Raw genomic sequence first — 20,241 nt, forward strand, 5'->3', positions numbered from 1 at the left:
TACAAAAGGTCTCAGAAGGAAAGGAAGCACCCAAAGACTGTGGTAGTAGAAACCACTGCACTTTCTCTCCACCTCCCAGGTCAGTTCACCATTTGATCACAAACTAAGCTTTTGAACAGAACTTTTCAAAGCAGTTTCTCTATCTGATGCTACAAATTCAGCAGTAATTGAGGCTTCCAAGGAGTATAATAGCCCACTGACATGTGTGCTCAGTCACCAACTCAATACGCTGCTTACAACATGCAAAAGTTTCTAGGTTTGTTTTTTTTTAGCTGAAATGACCAATGCTGAATGCACTGCGATACACAACAAGAAATATAGTGTGTGGTATCAAAGGTACCATACAAGTAATTTGGAGCACCGTGGTCGGATTCCATATCAGAGGAATCATATAATGCTGAAACCATCTGGCCTGCGGCTATGAAAACACGAGGGGCATAAAACCAAGTTCAGGGCAGCATGCCAGGGCCTTGTTATAAAATGACACATCACTAAAACAAAGTGAGTGCTGATGTAGCACCACCAAAGGCTCTTTAATGGACCTGGAGACAAAGTGCCCTTAACATTTCATTATATACCTAACAGCAATAGCTGTTCCTGCAGAAGAAAGGTTATTTCTAATGATCGTTCTTTTATGTCTTATGATGGTTCCATATTGACGGTAAATATTAAGAGTTCTGTCTGTCCCTCTTGCCTTTTATTTTATACAACACTCTGGAATTTTACTTCTTATGAAAAATGAGCAATCTTCTTTACAGGAATAAATAACAAGATCCAGCAGGTGAAGTTGAAACTGAAACTAGGACATTTTAGATTAAATATAACTCATTAGTACTAAAGCATGTAAATCACCTGAATGCAGGCCATGGGTGCTCATCAGAATTACTGGTTAAAAAACCATGCTAAACCTGCATGTCTGGTTCAGAGCATGTTACAAATAGCCTGAAATGTACTCCCAAGCATTCATGAGATAAATTGATGATCACTGAAATTAGCTGGAGCAAAGAAATCACTAAGCATTGCTTAGATCTGAGGAACAGATTTGTGCTGTTGTCAGCTATTACAGCCACATGATGCGGGCTTATTTTCCTCTAATTAACCCTTCAGTCCTTTCCTGTGTGTGAAAGGTTCTATTTTTGAAGCAACAGTCTGGAAAGTACATGCTGCATAGAGGTCAGCATTTGCTTTGAAATAAAAATCTGGATGCTTGTTTGGTTTTGAGGTGTCTGCTTACCAGCATTCTCAGAGACTACAGATAACTTTCTTTTTGGAGTTCTCAACACTATCTGTTCTCAAAATAGCCCCCCCCACATGCCCCATTTTCTCGCTGTTGAAGGGGCAGTAGAGAAGAGGAAAGGAATGAAAGTGAAAATAATAATTTCTGCCAAAAATAAGACTGAAGGTGTACACACAACTAGACTAAACACAATGAGCAGGCACTATTCTACCTGGCCTCTTGCTTTAGCAAGATTGTCTCTAGCTTTTCCCTCTGTCTACCTCCAGGTCCTGGAATCCATCAAGCTGTACCCAGAGCTTACTCCCTCTGTCACCATCCTCTACTTGTGTCCTCTTCTAATTGCATCCTCTTTGCATTCTCTCTGGTGCATCTGCAAGTGCCATGTTTGCAGACAGAACATGGACCACATGACTTCACACAGTCACTCACATTTTGGTGATGAACAAAGAGGGAGAGGACATCTCCGCAGTTTAATGTGGTAACAAGAATTCATTTTGATTCTGCACAAATGTCTTTCAAAAACTGGAAGCACAAATTTTTGCTTGCAAATGACTAGAAAGTCCTCCTATGTGCATGGCATTTCTCTTCCTTAGATAACACCTGGAGGATCTCCCAAGGACTTTGGGGTTAGGGTTTGATGCCAAACATCTTAATAACTTCTTAATCTTTGCAATATCTGTTTTGCTGGCTGATTGATTTAACACTGTTTTATGAATACAAACAAGGAATATCTATGTACGCTGTAATGGACAATAAATACTGACTCTGAAATATTCAAATACAATGAATAGGTAGTAAAAACAATCAAAGAAATCTAGTGAAGATGAGTCTTTTTACATTTAACTTACAGTTAACTTACAGGAAATGCTAATATAAACACAATTCCCTATTGTTATTAGGGTCTTAAATAGTTAGATTGTTTTAATCTTCATGGCTATTATTGCCTGTCTCCAGCTCATCCCCTGAAACAAAAAACTAGAGCAGGAGGTAGTTAATTATCTGTCAAGCTTCAGTAGTGCATTTTTAAAGTGAAAGAAATTGTGAAGTCTTGAGATGTTCAATGAAAGCTAGTGCTTCTTTCTGAGTGGTGGTGGTGCTGTTCAAGGTGCAGCTCAGATGATGCACTGGTGTGTGCAGAGTCCTCTTGGAGCTGTGAGCAATGTGGGTCTGGGAAACCACTAGTCCTGGGCTGGTCTGCCCAGTGCCCATGGCACCACTATGAAACCAGGCTGGAGAAGTCTCAGCCTTGCTTCCTTTTTCTTCTGACATATCCAGGATCAGATAGACGCTTGGCTTGAGCTGCGTTTCCTTTGCACATCCTAGATATGCACATATGGTGTCCTCGAGTGCAGATCTCCCTGTATACGTTCAGTGATACTGCAGCTCGTAGCCTTTCCCCTGGACAGCTTTTGGAACAATATTTGTTTATCTATAGCCACAAGGGACAGAAGTTTTTATGTTAAAAAATTTGGACTCTAGGAAGAATGTACACCCATTAGTTGACACGACAGAAATAGTGTTGGACCTGAGGTAAAACATGAAGAGCTGGAAATAAAACACACACAGGAGGCCTTCAGTTCTGATTATCACTATCCTAGAAGCAACTAATTGCATAAAATACTTCAAATCTCAACTAAGATATTGTGTGATTGCTTAGCAGCAGATAAGGATTCTAGACTGCAAAAAGGATATCCCTAAACGACCTTTACAAATAAGACCCATGAGGAGTTTCTCATTCAAATCCAAAAGCTGCAATATTTTCAGTTTTATTCCCTCTCATTCCCCTGAGCCCTTTTGCTTTCTCCCAGGCTGAACTAACTTCACTATTAAATACAGCTGCCACTCTCCCACACTCACAAAGTTCCCTACGGCAGCCAAACAGAAAGGCAAAGGACTCTGGTGGGTATGGATGGCACAAAGTTCTCCACAGACTGTTTCTAAACACATGCTTAGAAGGGAAAACAGCAGAAACATTTATAGTGAACATGTTATTACAGACTTCATGGTTAATCACAGAGCAGCTCCAGGAATGTTGCTCTGCAGATCTTGCCACCCTAGAAGCCTCCTGGAGGCACTTTGGGAATTTGTCCAAGATTCCACCAAATTTCTGGCCAAACAGCAATACCTTGGACCTGTATCCAAATATCAAGCATATCTAAAAAAAAAAAAAAAAAAAAGAAAAAAAAAAGAAAGCTGAACTTACCTTAAGTCCACTGGTATCTATAACTAGTAACAATTTAGTTTTTCTCACACCAGAGATTTATGCTGGCTCAGCTATCCAGGAAATGAGTCACACATTGATGGAACTGGGGCAAATTCCCATTATAGGTTGAACCAAAAAAGTCATAGCCATCGCCCTTACAGCTGCAACCTCTTGTCCAAGGTCAGTTGGATCCAGCTCCTCCCCAAAACCTGTTAGGAGTTGGACAAATTGCCAAGAAGCTTTGAGAGAACTGATTGCTCCTCCTAGGATTGCCAAAGTGAGAGCAAACAAGCAAGAATCAGTCACCTAGAGGTGGTGGCAAGACAGGCAGGAAGCTAGCAAGAATCGCTTAGATAACCTGTTTATCTGTCTTCTTCCACTTTTTAAAAAGGACACTCATTCTGCGCAGTGTAGCAGAACCAATTACACAACATATGTTTCAGACCTCTAATTACAGTGGATGCTTCTGCCTCAATGTTGCTGGAGGGAAACATCCATGCAATGAAGCCGTGGTATCTGTAACAACAACAACATCATGTGCCATGCTGATCAAATACTAGTTCTTGGCTAAATTTTCATGTCCCCCTTCCTGGTGGCAATTACAACTTACAATTAAAAAAGAATCATCATTAAGGCTGTGTACAAACAAAATATGTTCATATGAAAGAAGGAATTCAATAAGCAAAATATTGTAACATTTATTAACAATCTATAGCATAACATTTATTAATAATCTATAGCATATATTTTCAAAAAAATTATTATTTTAAGGGCCAAAGGATGAAACTTCTGTGATAATGAATAATCTGATCTTTCATAACTGAAACTAGGTCAACAACAAATTAAATTACCCAGCCAGCATGAAAAAGATTAATTGCAGGAGAATTAAAAACTGCTATTAAAATAGATTTCCAGCCTATCTTGCTAATCCACCTGGAAGGAAAAAAACAGTAATACCAGAATGTCAGTGTCATGAAAAGGAATTACGCAGTGTCATGCTGCTTTCCAGTTTCTGAACCGCAGTGCTATAAGAATCAAGGAGATAAAATTTACACCAGGATAGAAAGATATAGAAACAACAGGGAAATTATAGCAGCTAGTTATGGAATTCTTTCAGTATGTCTTTTATTGAAAAAAAAATTAGATAGCTTGAAATTCATTAAGGTTGGTGAATATTTTGCTCCTCTTTTTCACTTATTTTTTTAATGGCAAGAGTGTCTCACAGCATTTTATCAGTTTAGGTATGTGTCAAATCTACTGTAAATTAAATTCCTCTACAAGGCTGCACTGCAATGGTGGGAGGGAAGTTAAGCACCCTTCTGCCTCAGCCACGTCCTGTCAAAGTGCGGGTCAGAAGTGCAGTGTCGGGGAGCACTACTGCTCTTGTGCTGGTATTTTCTGTAGGTAAGAACAACATACTTTGGGGGTGGAAGAAGGGGAAGCAAGGTCTGTCTGTGTACTCAGTGGCTCTGGTTTATGGAGATGTAGACGTATACTAGAAGTGAAGCATATACAGAAGCCTCATGATATCAGGACCTGTGCACCACCAAGTAGTATGACACCTCATGGGCTTTAAACACTAATTATAATAGTAATAAAATGCATACCTCCAAGCTTAATAACAAATCTGTACAATAATTTCTGTGCAAGAAGGTTGGGAGAATATTAAAGTCTGGCTTTGCTCTAGCTAGAGATAATGTTGCAAGGCTATCAAAAGGCTTCCCCCCATTTTGCTATGATTTTATTTTGGAAGAAAATAGTCAAATACTTTAAGTGTTCTGATTTTTATGGAGCTGCATACTTTAAACTAATGCAGTTCTGTTGCTGCTTCTCTGAAGAGCACTGTTTATTAAGATTATAAAGTCAATGCCTCAATCGCCCAAAATAAGGCTGCTTGTACTTTGTGATTTGGGTTTTTGGTACCTATGTATTACGATGTTGTCTTTAATTACATTAACATACCCTGTTGTCTCCAAGGATTCCTGTTTATGCAAGGAAGCTATTCAGTATTCTTTTTGCCTTCTTTACTCAATGGGTGGATTCAAGTCTTAGTTAGAATGCCTCCTCCGCATCAGGTTCTGCTTATGAAACTATTCACTTGAAGTGACCAGTTAGCACTAATTTAACTACAGTGCTCGGAGGCTTTCTTGTAAATATTGAGGTACTGCCTTAAAAAGACAGAAGTCTTCATCTCCACTGACAAGTTTCCATAATTTGAGAGAAGACTGCTCTACAATGCACATTAAACTAGTGCAAGCTGGGCCAAGTACAGATATCACGCATGGTACATTTGTTGGTTTAAAGATCATTTTGAAATTCAAATGTAGTTACACTGGAAATTTGCAGTGCACCTAAACAAAATTTGTCTTCCTGAGGAGGAATACTCAAAGTAAATAACTTCTCTTAATGATAATATGCAGTCCTGGTGACATTTCAGGCCTAGTCTATCAGTCACATACTTTAAAAAAGCAATGATTCTCACAGTAACAGAAGCAGCAGCAGCAGGAGCCCATGACTTTTTTTTTGTAGAATGAGATATTTGAGGTCAAGAGACAATGAGAAACAAGAAATAGCCTGAAGAAAGGACAATACAGTAACATCCCTTCCTCCTCTCTCCCTCCCCAATTTGAATAAATTGGCAGCAATGAGTATTTCATCACCACAAAAATCCCAGTCATATGACCTATTTTCATCTAATTACATCACCTACCCTCCCCCTACTAAAGGTGTTTTTTACCATTTATTCACACATGCTTTGGAAATGATGACACGTGCTGAAAAGCAGTACTTCTGAGATTTGCTGAGATAAGCACCTCAGCTCATGAAGATCTAACAACAAATTTTAATAAGGGATGATACAATTATTCATCTAATGTCCATATCTGGTTTTCCTGTGTGACATAGGGATAGGCAGCATTAAATGATGGCTTCTCTGCGTTTAGTACTCCCAGCACCAATTGAAAAGAATAGGACATGCATGAGTCTGAAAAATGAGTGCACCGAAATGCAATGATAGCACTGAAAATGGGTGTTGCCTGCTGTGACCACATTATTTTTCTATTTCAGTAGGAGGTTACAATGGCATCATTCTTCTCTGCCACCACCTGGGTACATATTTGGAAGCAAATGGGCAAAAGGACAAAAACCCACAAGGAATGCACTTATAAAAAGGGGGAAAAAACCCCACAGAACCAGCAGGCAATATGTCAAAATGTTTCTGCAGTTAGGAGCATTTTCCACAGCTAGTATCTATGACAGAAGGGTGCTTCTAGAGGTGACTGCACTAGGGAATTTCTAGGTTGTGTTTAGACCAGAGGCTGTACCTTAATTTGGCTCATTTTTTCCTTAATGTCAGTTTCCCCACATTGTTTCTGAGATTTCCAGTGAATAGTTTATGATGGACAATTTCTCAGTGAATCTGAAAATCAAAATCATTAAATAAATCTAAAACACTAAATCCCCACTAATCCTGTCACTACACTGAGTCACACAGTAGCAAAAAGCTTAATTGCTATAAATGCTAATACTATGGGGGACAGACTTTCAGATTCTCTCTCAAAGCTTCTAGTATGAACACTTTAAAAAGCAAGCTGGTCATATTTTCCAGACTGTTCCTGTTCCTGCACCCCCCACCAGGGACCCACTGGTAATGAGAAGACTGGTAAAATCTTCACTCCACTGCAGATACTATAAAGTGGGAAGGACTAACAAGCCTGTATACTGCAAATACCAGATACTGAAATCCATTAAGCAACTTGTTTTACCCCTCATTCCCATAGGGAAATGCTAAGATGCAAAAGCAGTTTATAGTTCTATAGGCAGCCTAAAATAGCTTTAAAATCTCACAGTATAGCCATCATGATGCTAAAAAAAAACCCCACAAAGAATAAAACCAGATGCAATTTCCTCACTTGATGGCACAGCACAAAAACTGGCAGGAATATTAAAGTGTACCTTACTATTTTTCAAAACTTCTTTCCTATAGCCCCTCTGAAATAGCTATCATATTAATAGAAAACTTGTTTCTTCCCTTTTTTTTTTTTTTCAGATGTAGGGTTCATTGCACGCACTTGTGAGAATGCAGGGTAACCATTTCAAAGTGTGACTAGCAAGCTGGTGATATTGCTTGAAATGTTTTACTTTGGAGATTAGCAGGACCACACTCACTGTAAGAAACATTAGCATGTGCATTGCCACATCCCCACAGGAACATCAAAGGAGAATTGTCCCCATTACATAGGCGGGGTACTGAAACACAGGAGAATCAAGTGATATACTTAAGACCTTATAGGAAACTTGTGGGAGACCAAACAATTCAATCAAACCCTCCCAAGTTCCAGTTTTATGTTCTTATCATTTAATTAACTCCCTCTCCCAACAACTTCAAACCATGTCACAGACTTTTTCAGCCACAGCCTTTTTTTTTTTTTTTCCTGGCCATATAAAAAAAATACTGAGCCAATTGGTTAAAAGGGATGTCATTCAGAGGCAGGAATGAAAGTTTGAGGAAAATAAAACAGAAAATAACATAAGGTCAGATCTGAAGAGCAAGTGGTGTGCTATTTAACAGTGTAGTTCAGCCAGAAAATAATAATAATTAAAAATATATATATATTAAAACCTACCCTGTCTCCATTCTAGTGTAACCTGTTAAACCATATTTGAATTCATGATTCTGATGCTATGTGCTCTGTGATGGTAAGTGCCACAGAGTGTAGTCTTTTCTCCTTAAGAAACTATTTGCAGTTTGCCCTTCTTGTTCATATCTGAATGATCCTGAAATCCTGAGGCAGTCTCAGCAGCCCTGCTTCCATTCCAAACTTTCTGCAAGTGTTTTTATGGTTTCCATGATGCCTTTGCTGGGGGATCCTAAAGCCTTTAGTCTTCATACTACATATTTCTACTTGAGGAAGATCAGCAGGTTTTGGGAGTGCTCAGAATAGTAATTAGTTTGAAATACTTGCGAAAGGGCCACAGGACGTACTGAGCAGTCTCTTCTATGCTGGACTGTACGCAGTACAATCTCAGGCCCAGTCCTGAAGGACGCTGCTTGATCTCCTGCCAGCAGAACATTTGACTCGCAGTCACGGATGCTGCCCTCTTACAGAGGGGGTTATGTGGCAAAGAGCATCTCCTCCAGGCTTGCACGGATATGGATTCCAGAGGCACCTATTGCCTCCCTCACCTCTAGCTGCAGGGAGTGTAGGAAAAGACAGGCTGTTTTGGGGTTTCACGACTGAAACTCTAGAGGTCTTTATAGACAACCCATGCTGTTCTGTTTGATCTTGAGAGACCTGCAGCTGCTGGTCATCTCAGTGATCAAAGCAGCAAAGGGAAGAACATCTGCCTCCTGGCTGATCTATACTGGGAAATCGTAGCTGTGACAGGTCCCAGTACCAAGACGAACAAAGTGCCGGACTGAGCTAACAGTGTGGGTGGGCTGTGCAAAGTTTGCTCTGCGTTGCAAAAGTCAGCCAGTTCACTGAGAATATTGTTTCATCATCCTACTGCTTAAGTCGATAGAGATGGTCCTTTTTAGTGGGGCTGTTTTATAATACATGAGTCAGTTATTGCTAACGGCCATCTATTTTGTCTTTGCAGGTAAACCACGGGCTATTACCCAGCAGCGAATTAGCTGAGAAAAGCAACGGCCTATTTATAGAAAAATATAAGAGGCAGTATTAAAATTAAAAAATTAAAATAATAATTAAAAAAATATTTACCATTGCTTAATTTTCCTCTTTGTCTTCAATTAAGGAAAATATTTCAATAATGCAAAAATTAAAGGAAAAGAAAAGTTATTAAAAGTATTTTGAGGGATGCCAAGAACATCTGAAATTATTTTCATCTTTCACACTTGCAGACAGTGATGACAACATCCACTTTGTGGTCAAAAGATTTCTGTGCCTCACAAGAACTTTGTTTCTGCTGGGAGGCAGAATCTAGTGACCACTGCTTCTTTCCACATCGTTTTGTTTCCTCACTCTTGGCACAGCAATAGGTATTGTGTGAAACCCAGCAGAGCTGCGAGATTGTGGCTTGATTATTTTAAACAGGATTCTCAATAGGGTCTGCTCTGCCGAGCATGGTTACTTTCCTAGTGGTTAACAGAGCATAAGTGGTAAGGGTTAGATGGCGAAACACAAAGTGACTAAAGACAGACTGAGTTTCATTTTCTGACGATAGGAGTTGCCATTATACAATGTGTTCCCATATGGTCTGTTGTTACAATTGGCTTTAATACCTGTAAATAGCAACCAGTTACCATTGGTATGATGATACCAAATACTAAAAATATGCTAAAATGGCATTTAGACTTAGTGCTGCATACTAGAAAGGAAATTCATCTCTTGAATCCATTTTACTACCTAAGATCACCACAAAATCTATGACAATCTAAAAATATCTTTAAAGAAAGTCTTCAAAGCTGCGTGAAGTCAAAGATAATGTGAACAACAGAGTACTCATTTATCTTCCTCAATCTGTGTTGTCTCAGTGGCAACTGGGACCAGACAAAAGATCAGAAGATAGGATTTATAAGCTTTGGTCCTGCTTTGCTTCTTACTGCTGTGTGATCTTTCACCTATCACTTAAATTCCTCCCAAGGAGTCCTACAAATAATTCAGCAATATTTTAACCATTAGTCCCTCTCCAACCTGATGCCGTTAAACTATTGTGCATTTTTTTTCCTGTTCCTATAAAATCTGATTGTGGAAAGGAAAAAAACATCACGGATAGATAACATTATCAGAAATATTTTTAATCCTTTACTAATAAAATATTTTTATAATCTTTGACCAAAGGTCTCTGTTACATTACTTCTGAAGCCCTTTTGCCTATAATATACTCAGTCCTTACTTTTAAGACGTTGTTTCCCCTTATTTCATTTACTAACTTGTACATAAAGCCTCAGATCTTTGAATAGTCACTAAGAAACCTCTGTATATATATATTTTTTTCCTTTGTAACTCTTTTCAGATATACTCTTGCTAATTAATGATGGTGGGCCTTTTTGGAGGAACATTGTCAGTTTCTATGATGATAGATAGGGATGTTTTGCCTCGCTGAAATTGACTGTATAGATCCTTAGCGATTCAAACCTTTCACTCCTTTCTTTTCTGCAAGTCCTTTCTATAGTGCAGCTAGTTCAGGAGAAGTAGCGTGGAAGTATTCTTGCCACTCTCATAGCCTCGGAGACCATCTACCAACTTCATTAGAAATTCTGGCAGGAAAGGCCAGAAGTATCAAGCTTTGCAAATATGAGGATTCTCAGCATCCCATATAAGTGGCAAGATTCATGTTATCTCTGGCAAAAAGCGTCAATTCCAGTTCCTGGAGAAGAAGAGAAGGAATTGGCTAATGCTGTCTCTAATAAAAAGATGTCAAAGAAAATTGATGAACGGTTCCTAAATTAAATTAAAAAAAAAAAAAGTACACCTTTTAGGTGTAAGGTTTATGTGGAAGTAACAATATCCTCATGTTGCTCAACTTCTAGTGCATATATGCTTCACCACCACTTCTGCTGCAACCATTACCTTCTCATGCAAGGCTGCCAGTTCAGAGGCACAGGATGAATGCCGAACAGCTGTGGGGCACGTCACAGGAAACACTGCACTGGCGCTGCTTCCATGCATTACAAACAGCAATTGTGGCATCTGGGTATGTTTTGGCAAAACTGTGAAAGCCAGTAAAGTTTTCTCATTGCACTACTCGGCACATAGCACTTGAAAAAAACCTATAGCTCTCACTCTGAAGTTGGTTTTTGGTAACAGCTTTAAAGTTGACCAGTCTATGAAAGCACAATAGTGGGGCTTAAACTCATTTTCAATGCCAAGCAATGAAATGGGACACAGTCATTAACAGTCATTTGCCAGAAGTGTTACAGGAAACTCCTCCAACAGCCTAACAAATGAGGGGTCTGTCTTGGCTAAAAGATGACACTTTGCCAGACAGTTTCTTGGCAAAAAGAAAAAAAGAGAGCTGACTGCTCTATTGTCATATGAAGCTGGATTCAAACTTGTTTTCAAGAAAGAGCAGCTCAACAATTTTAGATTAAGGGAGGACTTTGGTCTGGTATTGGACATGCCTTTGAAATTTTGGGTGTGTTTCAGTGTTTCAGTGCTGTCTCTTTTTTTTTTTTTAATTTTAGCCTGTTAGCCATTAAAAACAAACTAAGGATGAACGCAAGTGCAGAACCAGACCTTTGACTGAAATACAGATATCAGTTCTGTCACATCTTAGCTGTCACAGAGCAATTTGGTAAAATGACATGCATATACTCCCCATCATCATTCTCCTCAGGAGATGACCACAATTTCTGGGCATTAGTGACTGCAGTAAAGCCTAGACTCATTTAATGCCAAAAAATTGCCGTGACATTTTATTCAAAGTAATACAAATCACAAATGATATGTAAAAGAGCCTCAAAGAAGCAATATTGAAAAAAAATCATTGTTTAAAAAAGGAATTTACGGTTAAATACTTTAGGCTGCCTTAGGTAGTTATTTAGATGATTTCATTAAGACACATGGAAGTCACCATGTGATCCTTTAAACACCAGCTGTTGAAGAGCAGTACAAGAATCAGCCTAAGTTTTAAAATCACTGCTACACACTAAGGAATTCGTGAGACTCATCAATAGATTTAATGGAATAGTAGTAGTCATGGCTACTTCGGTTTTACCTGTGGCCTCATTACTGATTTTTAAATATTGGTATTGAATTTGAGAGTGTAAAGTGGAAGAAGAAAGGAAGAAGCACACAAGATTCCTGTTCTAATGGGAGAATGTGGGATCCCTATCAGGAAGGAAGATGCTGTGGACAATAAAGTAAGAAGAAAGATCAGAAGGACACTGCTAGAAAAGAGTGTTTAGCCTGGAGAACATATGGCTTTGGGGGACCTAGTAGCAGCCTTTCAGTAACCAGGAGGAGGTTACCAGGAAGCTCTTCACAGCTGTACACATCAGGAGGCTGAGACAACAAACTTAAGCAGAGGTTCAGACTGAGTACAAAGAAGAACTTTATCACCCCGAGGACAGCCAAGCAGTGGAATATGCCCAGGGAGGCTGTGCAGTCTCAGCCCTTGGAGGGTTTAAAGACCTGATTGGATTAAACCCTGAGTAATTTGGTCTGATCTCAGTTGACCCCACCTTGAGCAGAAGGTTGGACTAGACACTTTTTCTGAGGTCCCTTCCTAACACAATTGCCTTATGATCCTGTGAATCATATAACATATGCTATTTCATACTGCAAATTAAATGGTAAAGGGAGATGGAGGCAGAAGGAATAAAGGGGTCTCACTGGGATGAAGATGTAGATAAAGACTGCAGAAGCTCCTCATATAGGCATGGGGAGAAGACTATCCATAACAAGGTTGTTGAGGAGAACCGAGGAATGAAAACACTGACTGCCAGATTCAGCAAACTCAGTCTGTAGTAGTACTGAATCAGCACAGCTGTCTCTACAAAGCTGAAGACTAAGGCAAAGCCTGTCTTTTGGACAAAAGAGTTAACTGACCAGTTCTGGAAGCCCATCCAGGTTCCTGAAGATTACCAATGCTTCTGGTCAGGAGTCAGATCAAGACTCAGAAGTGGAAGATCAGCTGGTTGTCTTCCTGTCTTTACAGAAGAACCATTTATACCACCAATTTACTTCCACACATAAAGAGCACTTTTAGGCCACATCTCCAGGTTGCCAGATATTATGTTAAGATTTAGTTTGGTGCTTTGAAGTATTATCTCACAAGTTTCAATGAAGTTATATGAAAATCTCTTATTTTTTCTCCTTTTTCATTGTAGTTCTCACTTTCTCTGACTGTGAAGAACAACTTCAAAGCAACACAAAGAAAATAAAACAAAACCAAAATGCATAAAGCTGCCTCATTTTCTCTTGGGATTTCACAACTTTTTTAGCAGTCTAAAATCCTGGTTGGCCTCATTCCATGGCTTTTGAGGAAAGAGCCAAAGGTAGGGGGCGGGGTGGGGGGGATGTTGCTAAATATTGTTGGCATGCTACCATTCAAATCAGGGGCTGCTGGGTTGGGTTGAGTTGGAATTGTCTTTTTTTACTATTTATTTAATTAATTGAACTCAAAGAGCAGACTGTACTGTGATCACTGTCCGGGTCACCCACTCAGTTACTAGGAATTCTGAAACTTAACACCCGTCAATTTTTTTCAGAACGATGCAGTAAGTGAACATTTTAGTACTTTAAACCCACCTGTCTAGAGGAAACCAGGCTCTGGGAGAAAGATGAGTTTTCATTTAGCTATTAAAACAAAGGCAAACCATCCCACCCAGGAGAACTACATTGCACCAAAACCCAAACCAAACCCTATGCGTTTTATCCTCATTTTCCATTCACGTTTGGGTTTGACCATGAAATTCTTATTGGAGGTACTGCTCATTTACTTAATTTCATAGAAAAATCTTCTCGGTCATTTTATACATTTAGAAATCACAGTACCCAAAAAGATTCATATATTTTCTTTGGGACAGTTTTTATTTTTTTTTTGCTACAGTGTTTAAATTACAAGCTTGGGTGATGGTTTCAAACACAATTATTTACCCCTTTTGCTAAAGGAAGCTTAAGTTAAATTTGTTACAAATAGTTATTAGTCCTTTTAGATGGTCTTGGTTTTACATTACAGTACAAAGTAGGCAAACATATTTTCTTAGGAGGGTAAGATCCCTTTAGGTTATCAAGTAGAACAATACCCAGTCACACAAGAATCTGGACTTCCAATCTACTCTGCCTATTTGATAGTTCGAGCTTGCCCATTACTCCCAGAACATCCTATGCAAGAGTTTCCCTTTTCGTTAGACTACTTCCTACTGCTTGTCACCAGGACTATGCATTTTCCAAGTAGGAAAGCAAAGATACCAGAATAATTTTAAAACACGGGCTGTGTCTTGCTGATGAACTTCTGCTGGCATATCAGGGCTGTGGAAGATGCTTCCTTATGACACTGTTTTGAAAACAAACCTGTAGTATAGCGTGGCTGCACCATAGCACTGCCTTTCTTTATGTAGTCTGGGCTATTTGGAGTGAGGGTGTTACTCACGTCATCAGAAAGCTCTTTTTGGCAGCATATGCTGAATCTACATCAAGAGCCTCATTGGTTTTGCTCTATTGTGACAATCTCTTCAAAATAATCATGCTCAATTCAAGTGGAAGGTGGGGATTTCTAGTAGTGTGCTGCAGGTGCTTAAGTGGCCACAACTTCTTTGAAGGTACACTATCAGCCTGAAATCCAGTCATATTTTAAGAAACTACTTTTAACTGCTGTCAAATATTAAACCATTCCCTGAATTTTCCTACCAATTACAAATAGTTTTACACTGGCATAGTGTGTTTCCCCTACTGCCAAGCAGAACAGCTAGAAATGACAGTGGCAGGGAAGGAAACAGAATCAAATACACAAAGGGCTTTAAAATGCACATAGAGTTTAAAAAAAAAAAAAAAAAGCCTTTTCTCTCTGTTTTTTCCTACTTATAACCATCTTAGATGTTGCTCAGTATTATTTTACCTCCAAATGCTCAGACAAGAGGAATAACTGTTCAGATCAACAATTTATTTTAGTCTGGATTTACCTGACTGTAAGATCCTACACCCTTAGGTCACCCAGATGGAAGCAATGTCACCAGCAATCTAAAGAGAACAGAGTACATAGGAAGGCAAACATCAGGCCTACCCGCACGCTCTTTGGAGTTCAACACAAAGCAAATTTTGTTACCTTGGTAGCTGCAAGTTTGATAATGTACTACAGACCATGCAAACTATTTGCACTAACAGAACTGTCACGCGAAGCAAGAATTAGTACCATCGGCTTTTTGTAAAGGGATGCCAATAGAAATTAGATCCAGATTCAATCACTTGGTTGCAGCTGAGGAGCGAACAGCTCAGATCAGGAGCTGGGCAGCCTCTGCATATGTGGCCCTTCCGCTCCCTCAAATCCTGAGAGATGTTGCAGGTGTGGTACCTTGGCATAGGCCAGGAAGGCTGGAAAGATGGTCCAAGTTACAACACAAGTATAAAGTAGTTGAGTTACACAGAATGCCTGGACGCTCAATTTTCGTTGGGTACACACTGGTAAAGTGGTGCTCAAACTCTTCATGATCTTCTTTTCAGGCAGTTCTGCTGACACTAGTGAGTCTTTGCTCTGGGAATATAACACAAAGTGGACAGACCAGGATTTGGACCACTGATTTTAAACTGAACTGCTTATTAAAAATTGTTTTGACTTTAAATAGCTTTACAGTTCTAAAGAAAATAATTAGTTTAAAATAGTTTTAATTAAATCAACCTAAAAGTAAAGGGTCTTTGATCTCCATATCTGATATACTTTTGAATAAATAGTTCTATATATACTTGATCTTTTTGGTGATGAAGTGCACAAAACCTTAAAAAGATTTTTTAAGCTGAAATCAACAGTTGTCTCTTTAGGAACAAACTTAATATCTTGAAACACTCAATGCAAAGTTACAGAAAAACAAAACATGTTCTAACTACACAGTCACAATAAATACATATTTTAACTGAACGCATGCTTTTTAATTACTCTGTGAGTAAATTACCAAAAAAAGAAAATTAAGATTCTCTTAAAAGAAAAACTAAATAAATAAACAAACCCAGACTTCAAATAATAAACTGAACCAGCCAGTAACACTTTAAAATACAAAAGTGTCTTTCCCTTTCTCCTTTAGATTAGCCCAGCATCATAATACTCTGAGGACAATGAACAAAAAGTCTACCAAACTACCATTCTCAAGTTTCATTCTAAAATCAAAAGTTTTCATTAGGTTGGGCATTTAAAATTTGCTAGTTTGATATAAAGCTGCACATGAGGCTCCCTAAGGTATAAATAAACTAAGGCTCTCCAGTGAAAACAAAAAGAGAAACCATACATGCAATTTATTCTAGAAAAAAAGGTGATTTTAACTTTCACTTTAAAAACCCATTAAGTATAACAGTGTGTTAGGAACAATCAAGCTCACTAGGAGGACAATTTGCCTTGCAAATGCCAAAAAGCATGATCATTTAAAGTTACATTTCTGAGCAATATCTTGAAGATTTCATCGTATTTTGCACAATAGTATTCTAAACCTGAACACACTGCATCATACAACGTTAGTAAGCAGGAAATGACGGAGTGGAGTGAAGCGGACTCCTCAAAAATGCTGTTTCCTGAGGTGTAAAGGAATCATTTCACACTAACACCCTCAGCAGGGCTGAGCCATTATTCTCTGTGCAAGCACAGCTGCTGCTTTTTGACCAGTGTGGGCCAAAGGCCTGTGCATCTAATTCTCACCTTCACAGTCACATCAGTGGTTCTCTCACGTACCATACAGGGAGGGCTGAGCACCAAGTGATAGAAATACCCATTAAAAAGTGACTCTTTGTCCTGACTTAAATTTGTTCGTATAGCTGATAGAAAAAGAACAGATTTTACAATACAAGTCTCAGAACTGCAGGGCAAATAGATGCAAATGTGCTTTATCTGCTGGAACAAGTGCCCCGGACTGCTAATAGGGCGTGGGTCTGCAGTGAGCCTCTGCACCTCTCCTGTTGGATCAGTCCCACTTTACGCAAGCATTCGCTCACTGAGAGAGGCTGCGGCCACACAGTTCAGTGATCCTGTGCACTCATCTGGGATGAATCAGACACGAGCCCTAATTGCAATAAATATTCACAGACAAAGGCAAGGATCATTGTTCCCCATGTATGGAGGAGAAACTGAGGCACAAAGTGATTACTGCACGTCAGTGACATAGCCGGACAGAAAGCCCAGTTAGCCCCACACCTGCTACCAGGTGCTTTAAAACTGGCCAAAGCCACATTTAACACAAATAATTCCTTTAACATCTTACTTTTGCTTCTATGTTCAGTGAGACCAATGATTTCTTTTTTAACCTTTCATTTCTCAAATAGCCCCCACAAAACTGTGAGTAAAGTTCCAGGAAATTCAGTGAAATCTGCCAGCAGATTCATCCCACTCATGATATTCACCGTAAGCTACAAGATACAGGGTCAGCCAAATGAGGGCTCTGTGTATGCCGCTGCACTCTTCTCACTCCACCCAAATAACTACATGACTCACCGGGAGAAATAAAATGGAGAAAAATAGTAAGACTTAAAAGAAAAATAATGTTTCCATAAAACACAGACTTATTGCATGATAGCTGGAGGCAACACCTTTGCACAAACAGCTGTAAATTAAAGCTGTCCTGTAACTAAGCTTCCAGAAATTGCTTACACAATGTGTGGCAATGGGAGAGCATGTAGAAAACAATTTTCTTCATTCTTCTTCACTTGCTCAAGTTGTCGAAAAGCTACTCGCCTGCCCTCAAAAGCGTGAAGAGAATAACTTTTTATTCTCCCATACCGCATTGCTACAGCTTAAGATGTGAACATTTTGCCACTTGATTGCTAAACTAGAATTTTCTTGATTTCTAAGTACAAGTGTAAGTACATAATCAAATACGCATTGCCTGCAGGTGGCAAGTGTTTGAGAACTTGAAATCACAATTTTTTTCTGCCCTCTCCAGTGAGCATTGGTGAGCTCTCAGTCTTTTGTCTCTGCTCATTTCAGCTATGAGAAGGCTATCCAGTGTTTAAGTTCTTCCATACGCTGCAATATCTGCGTATAATAGAAATCCATGTTGGCTGCAAAATCAGTACACACAGGGGATTCCATATCACCAAAGGTGCAGTACAATGCAGTTCCTCCAATGCTAAGGAAAACAGTTGCTATGCACAGCAGGACCAGCAAAATACAGGAGCCACCAGCTACTTCATCTGTAAATACAAGAGCAGAAGAGGATGATATACAAAACAATATGAACATACGTGAAAAAATACGAGATAGGTTTTTACCATGAATGGGTCAGGAGGTAAACACACTCACTAATGCTCACCGTGTCAAAGTGACCATAATACATACCAGGAACTGTATGTTTCTCTACCCAGTCTTTTCAGAAAGCTAAATAATTATATAACTTCATTTCTGCAACCTGTGTACCTGTTCTTGCTGATTTCACTTGAACTGAAGCAAAATACATTTAACTATGAGAATGTTGCACAACCAAAGCCTTCCTACATGGAAATGGTTGAAATAAAAGAAAAGCTTTGAAAATAAAACATAATGAAACATTCTTGCTTCATTTGTACTGACACTGGCTGTGCTAACATGAAGTGTTTGTGTTTGCTCTCACATTTTGACTGTAAGACACTGATAGACACAAAACCTTCAGGGTAGGCTAATGTGAACGGCTCTTTTACATCTCAGTTGTCCTGTGGTAACTGTTTGCATCACTGTTTATTCCAGAGTAAGAGCAATCAAGAGGTTGCAGAGGTGCTGCTGCATCCTCACAACTTCACTTGTCCTTGGTAATTTGTACACATGAACAACATCTGCATCTTCTATCAGACTGAAGAGGTTCTAAGAAAATTACTGAACTACTTTCATTCTACATCATGGGGAGGAAACAGTGGAAAAGAAGAAAAAAAGAGGAAACATTCAAGCACTTTTTTTGGGTGTTTGAAATCAGATTTAAAATACTAATAAACAACTTTCATTTTGAATCATTAAATCCCTGGGGAAAAAAAAATCATAGAAGAAACTCTAATTGAAATTTTATTTAAAACAACAAATTGTTTTAAAATAATTTCAACAAAAAGATGGGAAAAGCTCCTTTTTGGGCAGTGAAAGGATTTTCTTCTCAGTGTATGAGACACACTTAATGCACTTTGAAGCACTAAAGAGCTCCATTAATACCATTTAGTGGCTGGCACACACAGCAGATACAGAAAATAGTATCATTAGTAACCAAAAGTATTTTTCTTAACATCTCTTCAGTTTTAGTAATAGAGATTTTAAACTCCAAGAAAAGCATAACTAAATAATGTATTGTATTTCTTAAGAGGCTATTTAGCCCATCAAAAAGGCAGTAAGGTGCTTAGTCAAACTTAATGACAGCTAGCAAATATACATGCGTATTTAGTTATAAAGCAAGGTTAAAATCTGACACTCTCCAATCCTACAGTCTACTAGAAAGGGTTGGAATGTTACCTGTGGACAAAGCACAACAGACTTGTTTCTTTTGCATCCCTCTTTACCTATATGGATTAGATTTAGGGATAAAGCCTACACCTCCCACCTTTATGCTCAAAACGTTAATGAAAGGACGTCCATTAGATGTCACTTGCAAATAATTCAGTCAGAGGAAAAAGTCTGTGGCTTCAGTCTCAGCCAAGTGCTAAAACAGAAGTGTACTTGTTGTATCTTTCTGTAGCCTTGTTACCCAAACCTGGTATAGAACAATCTTTGATCAAGCACCTTCACTTATTACTTCAGTTTTAAAAAGCCAAGACAGTATGACAATGAACACTCACTTTGCTCTTGTGAACAAAAAGGTCAACATAATTTGCAACACAAGAGTGCAACCCAAGAATAAACAGCTTTAAATTACCTTGATCCAATGTGTCTTCTATTTCTTGGAATCGCACTCTTCTCTTTGTTTGCTTTTGCTGGACTTGAGCAATTGTTTTTCCTTCCCTGTCATCTCTCTTCTTTAGTATAGACACCAAACCTTCTGCTGGGGCAATCTATCAGGAAAGACAGTGAGTGGCACAAGGATGTAAAAAATCCAAACGTGAGACCTATTTAACAATGACCTTAAGGAGTTATAAAGCGTTTCCACTCTACTTTTCTTAAACATTGCGCACTTGTGAATCCTCCTTCCTGAACATGTCAATTCCTTAACATGCAGGACAGCTGCATTCTGCTGTCTGCTGACACTACT

The 20,241-nt window shown here is 38.9% G+C and overlaps 1 protein-coding gene across 3 annotated transcripts in view; it reads right to left on the reverse strand.

Annotated features, from left to right (window-relative positions):
- Positions 1 to 13,918: 13,918 nt before the first annotated feature.
- CNST (consortin, connexin sorting protein) overlaps positions 13,919 to 20,241 on the reverse strand; it is a 51,728-nt gene continuing 45,405 nt past the window's right edge. For all 3 annotated transcript variants that reach the window (XM_071806196.1, XM_065833499.2, XM_071806195.1), the window contains exons 10-11: positions 19,909 to 20,044; positions 13,919 to 18,235 (exon numbers count right to left, since the gene is read on the reverse strand). In XM_071806196.1, the coding sequence (XP_071662297.1) occupies positions 18,030 to 18,235; positions 19,909 to 20,044 (342 nt within the window). In that variant the 3' untranslated portion in view covers positions 13,919 to 18,029. The remainder of the gene's footprint in view (positions 18,236 to 19,908; positions 20,045 to 20,241) is intronic.

This window comes from Patagioenas fasciata, chromosome 3 (assembly GCF_037038585.1).
Source record: "Patagioenas fasciata isolate bPatFas1 chromosome 3, bPatFas1.hap1, whole genome shotgun sequence".
Classification (NCBI taxonomy): domain Eukaryota; kingdom Metazoa; phylum Chordata; class Aves; order Columbiformes; family Columbidae; genus Patagioenas; species Patagioenas fasciata.